General features: G+C 49.9%; 1 protein-coding gene across 8 annotated transcripts in view; it reads right to left on the reverse strand.

Annotated features, from left to right (window-relative positions):
• TRRAP (transformation/transcription domain associated protein) overlaps positions 1 to 20,219 on the reverse strand; it is a 2,065,012-nt gene that overhangs the window by 332,366 nt on the left and 1,712,427 nt on the right. For all 8 annotated transcript variants that reach the window (XM_069647248.1, XM_069647247.1, XM_069647244.1 and 5 more), the window contains one exon: positions 19,814 to 20,079. In XM_069647248.1, the coding sequence (XP_069503349.1) occupies positions 19,814 to 20,079 (266 nt within the window). The remainder of the gene's footprint in view (positions 1 to 19,813; positions 20,080 to 20,219) is intronic.

A 20,219-nucleotide genomic window follows, 5' to 3' on the forward strand; every position in this document is an offset into this window, starting at 1 on the left:
ATGATCATTTTAGTTATTGCGTCCTGCAGATTGGGGACAACCCAGTCCTACTGTATGCCTGTGGCAATGTGTTTGTATGGATACATGGGAAGGGTGATAAAGCTGGTCGAATGCAACTAGCAGAAATTCATATGGCATAACTGCTTTCCCCAATGTGTCTTGTGCTTACATCCCCTCTTTAACCATAATTCCTTCTCCTCCAGTGGAGCTCGTCCTTGCAATTCTATTAGTTGTGCAATCGTAAGGAATTGTATTGTAGGAGTCTGGCAATTGTTACCTGCTCTGCGTTACCACTAGGTACTCAGAAACAATCGGCACCGGTAAATATGCTGCTTGCTTGGCCGTCGTGGCTGCGTTAGCGAGCAAGACCTTGTCTGTATTGTTAGTATGGCCGGTGCATTTCACCACTGCTGTAAAGGATGGCTGGGATAGTGCGTCAATTAGTTTATCCAACAGTGCTGCATGTTGTACGGGGGACCCGTCAGCCCTTCTAAATCCCCCCCCCTCTTCCGCCGTTCAGTCCTGCGTGCATAGTGGTGGTGACGCAGGCCAATCAGAATAGATGGTGACACAGCACCCTAGAGATGCTAGAAATGCCTCAATAAGTGTTATAAGCTCCGCTGAATGGGCCGAATGGTGCGTGGGTAATCTCTTTTGCACCAATACCTTGTACACCTTGTCCACCAGACGTACTACTGCCGCCCAAGTATGACTCAAACCTGAGCCCTGGTCGATAGTTGCTGACCCATCAACGAAAAGCAACTCACTCCCTCCAGGGGGCCATCTCTTGCCTTCGGGATATCATCCTCCTCCCCTTCAAATATCACACAATCATGTGCTCCAAGGCCTTCCTTGGTGCACTTCTCTTTCAAAAAGGTGGCAGGATTTACAGTTTTACACCTTACAATATGAATGTTCGGAAAGGACAGAATGATTTCATACGAGGATGCCCGCTGCATGGCCAAAGTTGATTTAGACTGCTCCAAAATGGTCGAAAACCGAATGTTCCACGTACAGTGTTAAAGAGCACCCCATGACAATTGTGGAGCTCTTCTCAAATCGCAAATGCAGCAAGCGCTTGTTCGCCTCACAGAATATAGCAGTCCGCTGTAGTAGGCCAATGGCTTGTGGCCCATCATGCTCTTTTGTGTTAGTACTGCAGTTATCAATTGGCCATTTGAATGGGAAAAGAGATCAAATTCTTGCATGTAATGCGGGGTGGCCAGCACTGGGGCGGTGGAGATCACTTCTTTTAGAGAGTTAAAGTTGGTGAGCATGTCCTCCGTCCATGCATTCCTATGGTTATTATTTTGAGCCTCTTTAAGGCCCTGTAACAGGGACTTGGTGTATGCAGCATAGTCTGTAATACATGCTCTATAGTAATTACACAACCCTGTGTGAATCTCTGACAGTTTTGGGCTTGGCTGTGCTACGCACTGAAGCGGCACAATCAGGTATAATTTGTTTCCCGTGGTCAAATATCAACTGGCCTAGATAGAGCACTTCTTGGAGACAATATTGTAACGCTCACCTGATTCTCGCAGAGGCGCCGGTCTTGACTGGGCGACTACCGTATCTTCAAAGGTGATGTGTAGCACCCGGTTGGCTTTTTGGGCTGGACCTATGTGCACTGTATGCCTGACGTGTAGAGTAAGATGTCTTAGGTAAGTGAATGCCGAGCTCTCCATCTGCCTCGGGGCAGGGTGCAGTAACCAGTTTCTTCACTGGATAGGTAGCGCAGGCCTCTTGACTTCAGAGGACTGCTGTCCGTCGTTTACTGCACGAACGGTAAGTTTCGAGTCATTCAAATGTCTTTAAAGTCTTTAGCAATGATGTCTCTTGTTTTGCAGGGTTCCGGCGATGGCGGATGACGGGCTGAAGTGAGTTGAAGATGGAGCCCGTGTGATGAATAGAAGCGCCTGGAAGCACGTAAGTAAGCGCTTGTTGCCTGCTTCACTATGCGCTCTAACTGTCTTTTTATTTTGCAGGTACGAGTTCGGAGCGGCTGCAGGCTGCCGGAATACCCACTGGATTAGATGTGGAAAGGAGTAATGGCACGTGAGTATTAAAGTTCCCCAATGTCTTTAAACGCACCTTGTTTTGTCTTTCAGATGCCGGAATGCAGTGTGAAGACCTCCGGAGCGCACGAAGAGTAGGTAAGCCTTTGCCTTTCAGATGCCGGAATGCTAACCTGTTCTTTCTTGTCTTTATAGGTGTTGCTGAAGACTGGATTCAGGATGGTAAGCCTTTGCCTTTCAGATGCCGGAATGCTAACCTGTTCTTTCTTGTCTTTATAGGTGTTGCTGAAGACTGGATTCAGGATGGTAAGCCTTTTTCCTTAGGCCCAGGACCGGATGCAGAAGACACGATGAGCGTTCTGCTGCAGAGGTTGCAGAATAACGCAAAGCAAGATTCATCCACCGGGTGTGGTTTAAATAGCCTCCTGTAGTGCTTAGGTGTCTCCTTCCACAGCCACGCCTAAGTAAGAAAAGAGTTCCTGGTAAGAAAAGAGTTCCTGCCTTCCAGAAGAGTTCCAGTGTTCTGAATCTAGGGAGTGGCTCCAGCCCCACCCAACAGGAAAAGTAGTTCCAAACAGAAGAGGATCAGAGGCTCAACTGGCAGGCAAGTAAGCAGCATGGTCTGCTGAAGGTAAGTCCACCCAAGCATTATGAGCCCGGCGCTTCCAGCGCTGGGACTGGGCATATTTATGAGCCTGGTGCCACTGGCGCCAGGACTGGGTCCAAAAGGTCCCAATTGGGACTGGTTGGCACTCAGAACCTGGGTTATGGATCTGCTTCCAAGGGAGTTGGGAAAACCCTGACCTTTTGGAAGCAGAGATCATGACAAATATTGCAGCTTCGCCTTGTCCACCTTGTACGCCAATAGCTGCAGGAGGGTGATGGAATCCTTCCTGCACTGCTGTTCACTGTCGCTACACACCAGCAAATCATCAACATACTGAATGATGGTTCTGGTGTAATGCTCACCTGATTCCCGTAGAGGCGCCGGTCTTGACTGGGCGTATACCGTATCTTCAAAGGTGATGTGTAACACACGGCTGGCTCTTTGGGCTGGACCTCTGTGCACTGTATGTCTGACTCGAAGGGTAAGATGTCTTAGGTAAGTGAACGCCGTGCTCTCCATCTGCCTCGGGGCAGGGTGCTGTAACCAGTTTCTTCACTGGATAAGGGGAGCAGGCCTCTTGACTTCAGAGGACTGCTGTCCGTCGTTTACTGCACGAATGGTAAGTTTCGAGTAATTCTAATGTCTTTAAAAGTCTTTAGTAATGATGTCTCTTGTTTTTGCAGGGTTCCGGCGATGGCGGATGACGGGCTGAAGTGAGTTGAAGATGGAGCCCGTGTGATGAATGGAAGCGCCTGGAAGCACGTAAGTAAGCGCTTGTTGCCTGCTTCACGATGCGCTCAAACTGTCTTTTTATTTTGCAGGTACAAGTTCGGAGCGGCTGCAGGGTGCCGGAATACCCACTGGGTTAGATGTGGAAAGGAGTAATGGCACGTGAGTATTAAAGTTCTCCAATGTCTTTAAACGCACCTTGTTTTGTCTTTCAGATGCAGGATGCAGCGCCGAAGGCCTCCGGAGCGTGCGAAGAGCTGGTAAGCTTTTGTCTTTCAGATGCCGGAATGCAGTGCGAAGACCTCCGGAGCGCACGAAGAGTAGGTAAGCCTTTGTCTTTCAGATGCCGGAATGCAGCGCGAGGCGTTGGTGACAGCCGATGGACCAGGTAAGTGAAGCGCTGTCACTGAAGACCGTAATGCTAACCTGTTCTTTCTTGTCTTTATAGGTGTTGCTGAAGACTGTATTCAGGATGGTAAGCCTTTTTCCTTAGGCCCAGGATCAGATGCAGAAGACACGATGAGCGTTCTGCTGCAGAGGATGCAGAATAACGCAAAGCAAGATTCATCCATCGGGTGTGGTTTAAATAGCCTCCTGTAGTGCTTAGGTGTCTCCTTCCACAGCCACGCCTAGGTAAGAAAAGAGTTCCTGCTTTCCAGAAGAGTTCCAGTGTTCTGAACCTAGGGAGTGGCTCCTGCCCCACCCAACAGGAAAAGTAGTTCCAAACAGAAGAGGATCAGAGGCTCAACTGGCAGGCAAGTAAGCAGCATGGTCTGCTGCAGGTAAGTCCACCCAAGCATTATGAGCCCGGCGCTTCCAGCGCTGGGACTGGGCATATTTATGAGCCTGGTGCCACTGGCGCCAGGACTGGGTCCAAAAGGTCCCAATTGGGACTGGTTGGCACTCGGAACCTGGGTTATGGATCTGCTTCCAAGGGAGTTGGGAAAACCCTGACCTTTTGGAAGCAGAGATCATGACATCTGGGTACTTGGATATTCCCTAAGTCAGCATGTAAGATCCTGTTGAAGATGCTGGGGCACTCACAGTACCCCTGAGGCAATCTTGTGTGCTCGAAACACATTCCCACATGTGTAAACGCAGTGAGGTGGGTTCCCTCCTTAGGGATGCTGCATATGTTGCAGGGTGTGGAACTACAGGAAATTCTGCCTGGATAATGTCGCTTAGAGGACGAAGGTCCTGATCTTCCTCCGACCCCCTGCCCCCCTTTGCGTTTTTTATCGGATAGAACGCTGTGTTACATGGGTAGGTAGAGGGCACTATTATTCTCTGATTCAGGAGTGCCACAATGGTATCCTGTATATCCTCTTCCGCCTCTTTGGACAGCGGGTACTGTTTAGCTCAGGGCAACACTATGCCGGGCCTTCAGTGTTATTCAGACCAGTGCCACCCCATGCACGTGCCCTACATCGTGGGCGTAGTTGACCAATAATGTTTTTGGTACTTGATCTAAGTCACTCTCAGTGAATGGGGGCGGGGCGACAAGGGCCATCAAGGATCATTGTACGCTCCACTACTGTACCATAATATCCCAAGGGATACAGATGTTTAACACAATTCCTCCATCGTCATCCCTGTCCTCAAACAACTCTGCATGGGTCACTTCCTTGGGGGGAATCGTTGGGTCAATACACAGCACTGTCTGCCATTCGCGCCCATGAGTATCTGTCCCGACCACAACAATCCTTTCAGCCGACACAACCAGACCCTGTAGATCTAAGGAAAGTAAAGTATTGTACCCACACAAGCTCTGGGGTTACCACGGGCCGGAAAATGAAATCTGATGGTACCCTCAAACACGCCTTGCCAATCTGGGCACCGCATCAAGCTACAGTGGTATTCCATAGGCCAACATGCCCATGTCTACGGGGATGCAGCGGACCACCACCTCTCCTCCTCGGGCCTGAATGATGACCATTGCCCTTAAGGCACACGTACCTGGGAGGCGCATACCACCCCACAGTCCATAAAGAAAATGGTCATGTTCAGCTTGCTCAACAAATCCCATCCCAACAGATTTATAGGGGGGCCTCAGAGTATAGTAAAGGTGCATGCACCACTTTCCCTCCTATTTTGATAGCTACCTCTTCTGGGTAGGGAACCTTTGTGAAAGCCACAGTTAATCCTTGCGTGTTGAGAATTTCACCTCATAGCAGGAAGTTTCCTTCAAAGATGCATGATTTAGTGGCACCTGTATCAACCATAAAGATGAATTGCTTATTGCCTATCTCAGCACCCACCCAAGGGTTCCTTGCCAAGGTGGATAGTCATGGACAGGACCGGGCACTCAAGAGCTTTAAGTGGGGTGTCCTAAGAAGGATACGTATTAGTACCTGGGAACGTGACAGGGTTTCCTACCATGACACTGACCCCTCGGTAGGGTGCTACCGTTTCATTCGGCAATGCATTGTGTGTGGGCATTTGGCCTGCGTACAAGGTTTTCTGCTGGGCCGCTTGCAGTTGCACACTAGGCAGTGCTTGGGCCTGCATGTATGGGGGGGTTTGGGGCAACTGGGTGTAGACCTGGTGTATTTCATAAGGTATGGAGGTGAACCTGGGTGGCTGTGGTAGTGCTGGGGCCGGTTGATTGTAAGCGTTCTACCCCGCCCCCGTCTGCTTCTGCACTCTCTTGCAAAATGTAGCCATTTCCCAGAGCTCCAACACAGACAGTCCCTTACCATCTCTGGGTCCCATCGCAACGAACCCCCTCTGTTCCCTTGAAACGCTCCTCTGCCCTGCTGCTGACAACCTTGGTGCCACTCAGGATACTGAGACAGGGTTCAGCCACCCCACTGCACCTGTCCTCAACCTAGCCAAAACGCTGCTATCCTTACATCTGCGCGAGCTGCAGTCTGCTCTGCTGAATTTGTCTCGGTGTTCGCCGTCACTGCCACTGCTATTTTAGCTTCCTCCGCCTGCAACCTTTGAGCCGTTTCCTTTTCTCGCTCTTTAATCCTTTTACAATGGTGTATTATTATAGTCTGAATCTTGGCCCACCCCTTCGCCTCTATGCCCACTATCCTGTCAAGCGCCTTCTGAACTTCCTTGGGTACTCCCCTTTTAATAAAACATTTTTTAAAAAGAGGAACTGGTCAGTCCCACTGGTCACCCGTCTCTGCTCGCCAAATCTCCTGCACTTTTAAAATGTACTGAGCGGTCTTCATCGTCCCCCATGGTGTACTGCATCATGGATTGTAAGTCAGGTGTATTGGGGTACGCCGGTCGCATTGGGTCCCACACTTGAGCCTTAATATTGTTGAAAGGTGCCCCATCATGCGCATCATCATCTAGTTTTACTCCAAGGTACCCTGCCTTAACCCACAAGTCCCCGGCCTGGTCTCCTACAATTGCAACAAGTAAGCTTTTCATGTCCCCCAACACCAGAGGAACCCCAGCTGTCTGTTTCCCGAAAGCCCCTCAATGCTCACACCAGAAAAAATACAACCCACTATGGAAGCAGGCCCAGAACACCTCTTGCAAGGAAAATGTATTTCCACAAAAATAGAAATGCGCTAACAAAGGAATCGGCTGCAACGGCAACACTTTATGAAAGCATACAGAGTCATCAGTGATTTAAGTTACATAATTCAGAAATCAAAATGGCTGGTTGGTGCGACTCTATACATAGGCTACCTGCTCCATAGGGGATGCCAGGCCATTGGTCCCAGCCAGTCTGTCAATCTTCTTCCAAGTGGGCTTCTCCTTGCGCGTCATCATGAATAAAGCTGCAACTAATTGGCAACTATTTGAAGAAAAACAATACTGGCCAATAATCTCCAACCTGATGTGCACCTGGTACTGCAAACATGGGCTAAGAGGATACTTCAAGGCCATCACTTCTAACAAACTACAGCTCGATTCCAGACACGTTGGCGCCCAACCAAAGTTCCACACCCTTTTTTTTAGCTTTGTGGTTTATTAGGGCTGATTTTCTATGCACTGGCCGGGTGGACAGATGTATAGAAGGCCAACATATATCGTGACAGGGACAACTTTGGGGAGCTGTAGCCAAAACAGTTCAAGGTAGCTAGGTGAGGGGTCTAGGGGTCCACCGGGAGGTCCTGGGGCACTTCCGAAGCCTCTTCTTCGTAGGAATCTGAGCTGACGTCGAGACTGGATGTTCTCTCCACTCCAAGGGACGTAGGTCCTTCACAGGACAGCTGGAGATCTTTCACAGGACCGGGCTCTACCAGGGCAGTAGCAGAAGTTGGTCACCAAACCAAACGGGTCCTCAGTCTCCGTGCAAGTCTTGTAGCTGGAGAGGAATCTTGTCTCCTTCAATTTCTTCCAGGATCTCTCTGGAGTGGGTGCAGGGGTCCTCCTCTTATCCCAAAAGCCAAGTAAGAGCAGCTGCCCCCACAAGCCAATGACAGAACTACACACACACCCACCCCCACACCACCCCCCACCCCCCCGCAACCCCACACGCCCCCAAACCACCACCACCACCCCCCCAAGCAGTGGTCCAATTAGGACCACTGGTGGCAAAACTCATTCATTCCATCCAAACACACTGGCACCAGTATGTGGATTGGGCCAAGACAGTCCCAGCCCACTTCTCGGCAGCAAACACACACAGCCCTCCGGTAGCCTGCCAAAAGCCTCTGCTTTCCTGGGCACTGGAAGTACACAAGGATTTTTCCGGGCCTCACAGGCCAGAAAGAACACTAAAAGACAAGATGGCCAAAGGACAAGCAAAAAATCTCGTGGCACGGCCATGTTTGGCCACTAGTCACGGTTAGAAGCCAAACGCCGTAAGGCTAAAATGAAAGGTAGCAAAAAATGGTAAAAGTCACTGCTGCCAGCAGCTTGCCCATTTAGCACACCTAGAGTAACCAAACATCCTCAGAGTGTTTGTCTAGGGCAAAACAAAAAGTGCACCCCATTGTACTGCATTGTAAAATGCATTGAACAATGATAAAAAGTTAGCACAAGTGATAACAAGTTAATAAAAGTAGTGCTGACAGCCTGAAGGACATGTCAGTTTCCCCATGACAGATGAGCAAAAGCCAGTGCGTTGTAGCTTAAGGTTTAAGGCTTCACTGCACTGTAAATAGTACAAGTCAGATTCAAAAATAAAAGCAAAACATTTGAGGGCCCATAGAAATGGAAGGAAAGGTGCAGTAAAGAGGAATCTTTCCTAACATTTTATTCCTCCCGTCAACATTGAAGAGGCTCTGGCCTTGGCCAGGATGTCCTTACACTCAGCAGGTAAAGAATAAAGTCCACATTTCAGGGCTGCAGGAGCCAGGACCCGAGGTTCAGTGACGCTGAATCGTGGTGCAGAATCGCACCTCTCTCTCTGCAGAGAAGATCGGGAAGTAGTGGCAGCCTGATGGACGGGGCTGCTGACAGACATAGCAGGTCTGGATACCATATTTGTCGCGGCCATCCTGTAGCGACACAGTGTGTTGATCACTCTTAGCAGGAGTGGGAAAAGTGTATAGGAAAGGTTTCTCCCACAGGAACGCATCCCCTGTGCTCCTTGGCTGCAGGAACCTGCTGGTGAACTTCTGACACTTTGAATTCGTTGCTGTAGCCAAAAGGTCGATCTGGGGTTGACCCCATTTGTGGAATAGAAGATCCACTTGGTCGTGGCAAAGCTCCCACTCATGACAAGAACATGGCTCCCTGCTGAGGGAGTCTGCAATGATGTTCTTGGTGCCCAGCAGGTGATACAGGATGAGAAATCTGTCCTGACGAATGGCCCAGTGCCACAGATCCTGGGCCTCCATGTAGAGAGCCGGAGAGCATGTCCCACCCCTGCTTTCGGATGTAGAACATGGTGGTGTTATCCGTGAAGATACGCACCACCTTGCCCCTCAGCGACGGCAGGAAGAACTTGAGGGCCAGGAAGACAGCCCGAAGCTCCAGGACGTTGATGTGAAAAGTATTTTCCTCTGGCGTGCAAATGTCCGGTGTGAGCTCCCCAACCTTCCAGAGAAGCATCCGTGGTGACTGTCTCCTGTTAAAGAGGGACTTGGAATGGTGCCCCTTGTGTGAAATGAGAGCGCATGCCCTCCCCACGCCCCACTGTAATGCTCATCGGAACTCCTCGTTGAGGGCGATCTTATCCATCCAGGATCCCGAGACTTGCAGCCACCTCGCATCCAGAAACTCCTGGATAGGCCTCATCTGTAGTCTGCACAGGAGGACAATGTTGATGCAGGAGGACATCATGCCCAGCAGCGAGTTGACAGCTCACACAGCAGCTGACTGCACCAACAACACGCCCTGCACCTTCCCAAGGATGGCTATCACCCTCTCTTCTGAGCGAGACGCCAGACAAGTTACTATGTTGAGTGAGGCTCCCAGAAACAAAGCATTCTGCAATGGTTCCATACAGGACTTTGGAAAATGTACAGCGAATTCCTGATCCGTCCGTCTAGGTATGGGTAGACGTGGATGACCTCCGGACAAAGATGCACTGCCACTGGAGCCAAGCACTTTGTAAAGACCCTGGGGGACGATTTCAGGCCAAAGGGGAGCGCCTTGAACTGATAGTGTCGCTCTGGACCACGAACAGCAGGTACTTCTGGTGCTTCTGGTGGCAAGGGACGTGGAAGTAGGTGTCCTCCAGATCCAGAGACGCCAGGAAGTGGCCGAGCACATGCTGCAACATTACCTTCCTGAATTTCTGGGACTTCAAGTACTTGTTAAGGCGTCTCATGTCCAGGATCGTCCTCCAACCTCCTGACTTCTTTCAGACCAGAAAGTATCTGGAGTATACTGCGGAGCTGCGCAGGCACTGGGGGACGGGCTCTATCGCCCCCTTCTTCAACATGGCATTGAACTCCTGAAGCAACTTCGCCAAGTGCTGTGCTTGTCGAGCCACCGGGGGAATACGAGGACACTTGCGTTGTCCCTGTTCAAGAACATCAAGCATCCATCTGTCGGTGGTGATGGTATTCCACACGCTGATGAACCTCGCCAGTCGGCCTCCCACCGGGGTGCACAAGTGGGGGCCAAGTCCTCGGCCGGTTCAGGCCTGTCTCCGGGTCGGAGCTCTGCCCTGCGTTCGGCGCGGAAGTTGTCTTCCGTTGCCTTATGCTTTTGAGCGACCTCTGTAGGCTTTGAGTCGTGGAGCGGGAAGGCTGCCGATTAGGGGTGGTATAACCCTTAGAGGGCCTTGCAGGCTTTCCTCACGAGGAATTTAAGGACCAATGTTGCTGCAGGGTACCGAGTGTACTTGCAGTCTCTGTGTCTGTCTTAATATTTTGCAGAGACTCATCGATAGTCTTGCCAAATAGTTTCTCTCCATCAAATGGCATGTCCAACTCTTTGGACTGAACGTCTGGTCTGACGTTGGTGACTTTCTGCCAATCTGCAGACGAAGATACACTCCTTTGCCAATTTAATGGAACCAGGTGTCCGCGATGTCCAGCGCCACCGTGATGGCGTGGTCCAAGGCCACTTCCCCCTCCTCGAACAGCACCAAAGCTTCAAACTAGGGCCCAGTTTATACGATAGTTCCCGATAATAGCGGTATAAAATGGCCAGGGCATTAGCGGCCTTAATGGTGCTGGCAGCAGTATAGATGATCCTTTTCCCTATAGCGTCCAGCTTCTTCCCCTCCTGGTCCGGAGGCACCATGGACGAGGACGACTGAGAGCCTTTCCTGGCCGCGGCTGAGATCACAGAGTCAGGTGAAAGCTGGGACCTCAGACACTTGGGGGGTGATACTGGAACTCTGTATTTCTTCTCGAGCCTGTCCCTCTTGGGTACAGCAGTGCTCATATTCTTCCTTAGGGCCAGACCCTCATCGCAGATATAGTCCAGCAAGGGGGCTGACATAATGGTCTTCTGTCTGGACTCAACATTGGTACCAGAGGGAAAGGTTCTGAGGCCCTGGAAATCATCCCGTGGAAGGAGCCGACCTTATCCGACAGAGGCCCTGTGCAGTCCATCCGCGCTCACAGGTTCCCCGTCAGCTGGTACGATGTCATGGGCTTCGTCAGTGTCCTTTGCCGTAGCCGCTGTATCCGTGCCTGTGGCAGGATCACCAGTCGGGGTCAAGTCCCGAGGTGGTGGCGGTTGTGCCGGTTGATGCCTTGGACTAGCAGGGTCCTTTGGCCTGCTCTTGCGCCGGCAAGGGCTTCCGCGAAGCAGTCTTGGGGGACTCCTAGATGGAACACGGCCTGGTGTGGGCAGCAGTGTCTGTTGAATGTCTGATACAAGCGTGTGCAGCGAGGTCAGAATGTCCAAAGACATGTCCTAGGATGAGGCATGGAAGGAATGAGAACTGGAGGCTCTGGACTGGTGCGCCTCTTCTGGCGAGGTGGAGGACTGGGCTCGCCTCGAGGTGACCCAGACATGGGTCCTCCAACCACCCATTGTCGTCGCCCTCATCCGAGTTCGTATACATCTGTACCTGTCTCAACGGGGAGCCCATGGTTTTGTACTTTCTTATGGTCTGTAGGAGTTTTACCCTTTACCCTCTCTGGAGACTTCTAGGGACGAGTGGCTGCTGTCCCCATTCCAGGGGCCTTCCCCAGAGCCACGGCAGCTGCTTCACGCTGTGGTGGGACCCCCTGGGGTGGCAGGGACTGTGGACACCACCTTTGTGGGCAGCCTCCCTTTTGACAAAGAAGTAGTGGTTATCGACGGAGTAGTTGCAGGAGCCTTCGTCGACATGGCCGTGACCGTTGATGACAAAGTTGTTTTGGCCGGTTGAGCTGCTGATGGAGTCGCCAAGGAAGGGCCACCTTTGGATCTCTCCTTCGGCACCTTGTCTGCCGATGCTAAGTGGAGTTTTGAAGGAGTCAAGGACTCTATCTTAGAGGGAGCGCCCCTCACTGGTAGGCTCGCCATAGAAGTGGTTGGCGACGGCGACCTTATCCTTCCCGAGCTAGGACCCGCACCAGCCACGAACCCAGTGGGATCAACAACGTTCAGCCTTGCCTTCTTTTGCACCACCGAGGGTGGGGCGTCCTCAAAGGATCTCAACCTCTTTTCTGAGGGAGTTTGTTTGTGGGACCGGCCAGTCCTGGGGGAAGCATGACCATGCCCGGAAGCAGAGTCAGAGGCCTTGTCCGATTTGAGCCACGCTGCCAGCCTGCCGTAGTGGTCCTTGTTTGTCTTTTTCAAAAATCCATGGCAGACCTTGCAACCCTCCTCATCATGGTCCGGATGCAGGCAATACAAACATTTATGGTGTCAATTTTCGACGTGCACGTTCCTCAATCCACATTTAGCGCAGAGATTAAAGAGGCATCTCTTCTCCTCGTTCATAATGGAAAGGTGTGAAGTACGCCCAAGCCCGGGCCTTCGATACTCAATGAAAGATCCACGCTACAGTGTGATCTTTGCCGACAGTGGGTCCTGCTGCCGGTAGTCGACCTCTGGTCAAACGATTAGACAAAAATCGGTCACAAACTTTACAAAATTTTGCCAAAAACTTGTCATATGAAAAACATTGCTCAGACAGCACTAAGAGGACCACCGAACACTCAAGCATGCAGTACAAATCTGAAGATGTCTTCGAGTGGTGAAGCTTAGGGAGAGGACTGTCATTGGACTGGGGCATTATGACTCAAAGGACAGTGATTGGTTTAGAGGAGAAATACAGTTTTCAAGAGAAAGTGAAACTGTTTTTTCTTTTACCGAGGATTCCCAGCCAGGTGACAGGGAATATCCATGAGCATGTGAATCCATGCCAGACCCCATGCTGGAGAACTTTAATTTATAAGAGTTGGACCCACCTGGGGATCTTGCCTTTTATCTCCGGTACCACTTTTTATCCTATAGCACTCTTTTATATAGATCGGGCCATCCTCAATCTCAAAGGCTAGCATCTCCGGGAGCCAGTCCACAGCAAAAGAAATTGGGTCATCACCCTCTCTGCCGATTGGGAGTCCAACAACCCTCATTTGATTTGCTCAGGCCACATTCTGATTTGCTCGGGCCACATTCTCCAAGTACTAAAGCCTACGTTTCATGGTCCTTTGGCCTTTGACAACTGCGTCCATCTCCTTTGCCAGGTGATCCACTTTCAGGAGTATTCAAGTGCACTGTTGACCCAACTCTGTGGCTCGTCGTTCTAAGGTGGAAGTCCGGGATTCCAACTGTGGCATTTTCTCACTGAACTCGTCAAACTTCCCCTCCATGCGAGAAGTCGTTTTCTCAATATGACCCAAAGCTGCCATCACTGAACCCCTCAAGGGCGAAGAGGGTCTGGACACCCTCTGGGCAGATGAACCCTGCTTATTTGGCATCAAACGTGGTGCAAAAAAGTCGACGTCTACAACTTTTATCTTTCTGCTTAGATTTCCCTGTAGCCATGTTGTATGTTACCAGAGTACTGCAAGGGAAAGAGCTTGCTAGATCTTAGTCAATAGATGAGACGATACTATATTATGAGGAGAGACACATTTTCAGTCCCCTCGGAATAACCTCTGGGACGTATTTGTAGGTGGAGCCCCAGCAAACCTAATGTTTCCATTGCTACCGTCCCTGCAGGTTATAAAATGCTGAGCTTTAAACCAAGTCTATCCTGTACGCCATTCTTACAGCTCCTGCAATTCCAGTTTGTGACCCTCTCTGGTATGCAGACAATCAAGCGTGGATCAGTTCCAAGCTTGGCAAACACAATGTCTGTGCCTAAACTGACTGCACCTTGCCTGGAGTGTCATGTTTCCAACCCTAAGCTAAGGTCACTTTCTCAGGCAGCTTTACGATGAGAGATTACTCCTGGCCTTTTCTTAGCGCTCCATTTGTTTCGTAAGTTTAGAAGGGTTAGCCTAAGTAGCCATTACTGATGATGTCAATGTAACGGCCATGAACCGAGATCCAGCTCCCAGATAGCAAGCTAACTCACAGCACCAGAACCACATGTGTGCACTACTAGAGAAGACGTTAACTACTGCTGGTTTTTGTAGGGACTACCCACTAGGGCCTTAGTGGTATTGATTATATATTATTCCTGTCCTTGGATCAGGAGCCCAGTGTTCGTTTGTTGTATTACGATTGGCATTCATAGGAATGCCTGCCCTGTGAACATGTTTTAATTCTCTGGTCTCCGGCAGCAACAAGCTATAGCTCCCAGTAGTAGGCTCCTGCTGGATTACTGCGGCGAGAGTAGAGAATTCAAATAACACAGAAAAGTGCTTCTGCACACAAAATGGATGCCTAAAAGTCAGAACTTGGAGGCACATTTTCAGCACATTTTTCATAGGAACGTTTGTTTAAAAAATGTAAATATACATTTCCCTTTAAATATTCTATGGAAGTCTAAGGCGTCTCATTCTTTTGCTAAAGCTGAAATTATACACGTTTGCACTCGCCACTAATCCTTGGCAAGTGATAATTAACAAGGTGAGTAAGAAATGGTGTGCTGTTTACATGTGGACAATCTAAGTAGTGAGTAAGGAACAAGTTGCTTAACTGTAACTGTTCTCCAGCATGGGTCTGGAATGGATTCACATGCTCATGAATATTCCCTGACATCAGGCCAGAAATCCTCAGAAAGAAAAAGAAAGCAGTCTTGCTTTAAAAGCGAAAGCTTGAAAACTGCCTTTCTTTCATTATCCAATCAGTGGAGACTGGGTCATACTTCACCCATCCAACAGCGACCATCTCCCCGAGACCCGCCCTTGGCAACCATCTTCAGATTCAAAGCACGTGAGGTGCCAGTATGAACCCAGAAGAGCAATGCAGGGAAGGAGGGAGGGTTTGCATGCAAATCCATGCCAGACCCATGCTGGAGAACAACAGTTACAGGTAAGTAACTTGTCCTTTCTCGAGCATGGGTACTGGCATGGATTCACATGCTCATGAATACGATTATACAGCAGTACACATATACACAACCATGATAGGTGTGAGAAACCTGAAGGTGTCTCACCCGCTAGTCCCTGGGGATCTGCCATCCGGGTGGCCAGGACACAGCCATGGCTTTTGGATCCAGCTCCTGAGGGTGGACCAGTGCGGGAGGATCACCTGGATGAGGGGTCTTCGGGGAGTGAAAGTGGGACACCGGAGGGTGAAACGCAGTATCCCCTTTCTTTTAACACCTTTTCCCCATCCTACCAGGTAGGCTACCTAGGAACACAACACCCCCCCATCCCCCCTGCTGTGGTACTGTCCTTGTCGCCTACAACAAAGCAGCATCAGAAACAACAGCACAGCCGGTGAGTTGTGTGAATTGGAGAGACTTATACCAAACAAGCTAGTGTTTTGAACCAAGGTTGCAAGCAGCAACATTATATAAAGAGAACAGTGTGTGAAGCGTTTTTAATGAGTGACGCAAATACAATTGGAAGCCAAGGGGGCAAGAAAAGATACCATACAAAGAGTGGTCCGGCACCATGTGGGTGCTCATTCGAAAGTCTCTGTTAGTTATCCAACTAATGCAGAGTGTGAGACAAAGAAATAATGAGATCGAAGTGGTCATGCAACTGGTCGAGCTAAACCCTGTGCACTTTCAAAAGTCTTCGATAGTTTAATGTACATCACAATTGGCCCGAGCCCGGCTGAGGGAGACTGATTGACCAAAGGGAAGGGGTCTGAGCCTGGCAAAGGGGGATCCTGGGTGAACTGTGAGTCACCTGAAAAAGAATTCTCTGAACCTTGTTTTGAAAAGGATCTGAGCCCAGCTGAGGGGCATCCGGGGTAAATAACCAAGTTGAATGCTGGTGAAAGGAAAATAATCGTTGTGTACTGTTTTTGGAACAGCAGGCCCTCTGGGTCAAGAGATTTGCAAGAAGTAAAGAGACTTGGACACAGAAGGTCCTGAACTGGGAAAATGGAACTAGATCATCGTACCGCAGAAGCCAGTGTGTGTGCTTAGCTAAAGTGACCCGCCTTGTCCCATGCTGAAAACGTGGAGAAGGGATATTTGTAAATTAGTGGTAAGGATTGGCAATAGGTTTTTTAGTATAGGCCCTTTTATTTTGACAAGACTCAATTGTTATTATTTGATGGTCGTAGCTTGATCCCAACTGTAGATTTAGGTTTAGATAGGCTTTTTCAACCTCTTGTGAAAGTTCAATTAACACCCTTGAACTGTGGTCACTTGTGTCTGTCTTACTTTGATACCATGCCTTCCTTACAGAGGTGGAAAGGAAATAGGTTGCACAGCACCGCTTGGCTGACTCTGAACTCCTCCCTGGAATCCCGGTCGACACAGTAGAACCTGGTGAAGGTGTGCGTAGACCTCCACGTAGCAGCCCTGCAAATGTCCAGCAGGGTACCCCAGAGAGAAACATTGTTGTTGTAGCGATGGCTCTGGTGGAATGAGCTCTAGACCGGCCCGGTAGTGGTCTGTTGGTTGCGTTATGCAGGCAGAGCGCCATCTAGATATGGAAGCCTTTGACAGGGCATTTACCTGATTCACAGGACAGAGGGCTCTCAAAAAGCTGAGACGTCTTCTGAAAATTCTTTGTGCAAGCAACATAGAACTATAGGGCCCGAGCAACGTCCAGCATATCAAGTGACCATTCAGCAGCTGAAGCAGGATTCGGGATTAAGGCTGGAAACACAAAGGGTTCACTAAGGTAGAATGTAGACAGAACCTTAGGCATAAAGGAAGGAGAACCCCCCCTTGCAGCATGAAAGGACAGTTAAGGGCGTTTGCAGGCAAGAGCTTGAATTTAATCGACCCACCTGACCGAGGTGATAGCCACCAGGAATGCGGAATTCCAGGAAAGAAACTTCAGGGGGGCCTGATGCAATGGTTCGAGTGGTGGTCCCATGAGCCTGGTGAGGGCGACATTGAGCTACCACGCTGGGGCAGGGGCCTTCACAGGAGGGAAGGGTCTGAAGAGGCCCTTCATGAATTCTTTGACAAACCAGTGGGACACACTGGAGCCTGGGCAGGGAATCCACAGGATTCCCACCAAAGACAAAACAGCCACAGAGGTTGCTCTTGGCTAGAAAATGGCGTTCCACACAAGGAACTTCTTTCCTTCTTGATCTGTCGGAACCATAGACTTGGAGGACAGGTTTGCAGACCGTTTGCGTGCTGCGGCTGAGACCACGGAATCTGGTGATGGCTGTGATCTAAGGCACTTGGGGGGCTAAGTCTGGCACCCTGCATTTTTTTCTCCAGCCTGGCCCATTTTTCTGGTGCAGAACTTGTAGCCCTCATTAGTGTAAGGCCTTCCCTCCCACACCTCGTCAAGTAAAGGGACAGACAATATCATCTGCCGATGTGCGCCTCTGGTAAAGGAAACCCTCCTTGAAGAGGGTAGATGCCATTGCCATCCATGTAGTGGAACAACCCCACCTCATCTGGGGGAGAAACCATGGGAGCATCATCAGCACTGATGGGTTCCCATCTGCCAGAATAAAGTCATCAAACTCGTCCGTGTCTGTGGTGCCGGTATCAGTGACCGTTGCAGTATCAGTCTGTGGTGCATCCCCTGCTGGTGCTGCTGGGACGGGCAGTGCTGTTGGTGGTTGCCTCGGGGTAGCAGAGCGATGCCCGTGTGGAGGCCTTGGAGGGCTGTAGCTGGGGTCGCTCCATGATGGGGCTGCTATTGGTGGCAGCTGCTGTTGTATCTCTGAGACGAGAGAACCCAGCACAGTGAAAATATCCCAAGACATGTCAGTAGAGGCCACTGGAGGGGCCCCGGACAGAGGGATAATGCCTCTCACTGGGCTAGTATTCCTCTGTGACCCCATGCCTATCGGGCTGTTGCCACCAGTGTCCAGGCATTCCTGTAACGTTTCCTCCTCAGAACTTGTGTAGAGTCGTCACTGGCTCGCTTGCCCCGGTTTGGGAAGAACATTTGTTGGTGGTAACAGATCCTTTGGTCTTGCCGCCTCCTTCAAAGCAGAAGATGCCACCAGTGCCTTCATCGACTGAGTAGTTGTATTTGACGTGGCAGTAGTCGTAGTGGTCGTAGAGGCAGCGCCACCCACAGCAGTTGACGGGGAAGCTGTCGACAGGTGCTTGGTCATTGAAGTAGTGGTCGAAAGGCATCGTTGATGGGGGGGCTTTTGCTTGTGCGGCATCGCCGCCAATGAAATCATGGACATAGTCAAGGACCTTGATGTGGCTTCCTTACGGGAATGCTTTGTCAGTCTATCCTTCGCCAAAGGGCCATGTTTCAAAGGTCTCAGACAATACCCCAACTTCCGGCAAGCTTACCGTCGCCAGGCATGGTGACAGAGGGCACGTGTGCCCCGAACTAGGACCCGCAGCCGCGGCGTCTCAAGTCGGCTCATCAGCATGACGCTTGGCCTTATGAACACCCTGCAGGGATACGTCCTTGACCGATCTCGACCTCTTACCCGAGGGAGAGTGCTCCAGAGGTTTACTGGATCTGCCCAAGCGTGCCCGGAAACCACGCTTGGGGCTCTGGCCTCCTTCAGCCATTCTACCAACTGTTCGCAACGGTCTCTCTTAGTGTTGACTGGGAAATTTCGGCAGATGTCGCATTGGTCATCCTCATGGTCAGGATGCAGACAATGGAGGCACTTTGCATGCCTGTCCTTCATGTACATGTTCCTCAAACCACACTGGGAGCACAGCCTGAACAGACTCATCTTGCCTTCCTTCGACATTCGTGAGCTGCAAAGTAGGCCTCACTAGGCCTTCCCACAAAGATCTGACAGAGTAGTTGACGCTCTTCACGAGTAGGCAGACAAGAGATTTAGGACAATAGGATTTATTTTGTCCCAAACAAGGATTATGATAAAATAGCTTGAAAAAGCAACTTGTGAGGACTCCCTGCACTATAACATGTGGTAAATATCAGAAGATGGCCTTCGGGGGTGGGTCTCAGGGGACGGTTGTCATTGGATGGGTGCAGTATGACCCTATCTCCAGTGGCTGGATAATGAGAGAAAGGCAGTTTTCAAGTTTTTAAAGCAAGACTGCTTTCATTTTCTTACCGAGGATTCCCAGCATGACGGCAGGGAATATTCATGAGCATGTGAATCCAGGCCAGACCCCATGCTGGGGAACTTTTTATGCCTGGCTAGTAGCTTACAATTTAGAACGATTACCCCATTTGGCAAAATCATCTACAGTACTAATGATAATGATGTGTTATTTATATAGCGCCTTAATCCAAAGTGCTTTACAGAGCACATATTTACATACAATATCACCCAACCAAAATTGGTACTTGTTTATCAACCTCGGAAGGATGAAAGGCTGAGTTGGCCTTGCCGGGATTCGACCTTGCGACCTGCAGATCACGCTCAGATCGCAGCAGCGAGCGTTCAACCCGCTGGGCTAGTTTACCAGCTTACCGGCTACTAAAATGGTAATTGCTTCATGTATATTAGAGTTTTTGTAACAGTGCTGCAAATGTGAGGCAGTGTTTGTTAGGACCACGTGGGCCCACTGAGCACCATGCAGGACAGTTGGCACCACCTCAGGGGATTGGATGTCAATGATTCAAGACGCCTTTATCACATGAATACAACAAAGCATGCAACAGCGAACGAAAACTACATAAAATAATATTTAAGTAATTTAAAATTGAGTTACCTGCATGCATTCATTTTTGCCCATGATGCCCGCCAGCTGAAGGTAGCATTTGACTTGCTGTCGAATCTTCTGGAAACAATCAACAATGGGCACAGTAGGAATGGTATGGATCCGACTGAGTATGTCCAGAGCAACATTCACTAGCCCCTGCTTTCGGCCTATCTTTCCATACTGGATAATTGCTGATGCAGAGGCATGGACACCCAGCATTGCATTGTTGGAACTGGGATCATGCTGAGTGCTGTTTTCATAGGCATTTACTATGGCTGAATAAAAAAAGAAGTACAAAGCACAACTGTAAGATGTCCTGCCCCTAATTATTTAAGTATTACATTATGCATAGTGACAGGTCAATAACATTTCTTCATGTTCTATGTCTCATTTTATTTTGGTTAAATTACACCTG

This window comes from Ambystoma mexicanum, chromosome 2q, assembly GCF_040938575.1.
Source record: "Ambystoma mexicanum isolate Mex_15411 chromosome 2q, UKY_AmexF1_1, whole genome shotgun sequence".
Taxonomy (NCBI): domain Eukaryota; kingdom Metazoa; phylum Chordata; class Amphibia; order Caudata; family Ambystomatidae; genus Ambystoma; species Ambystoma mexicanum.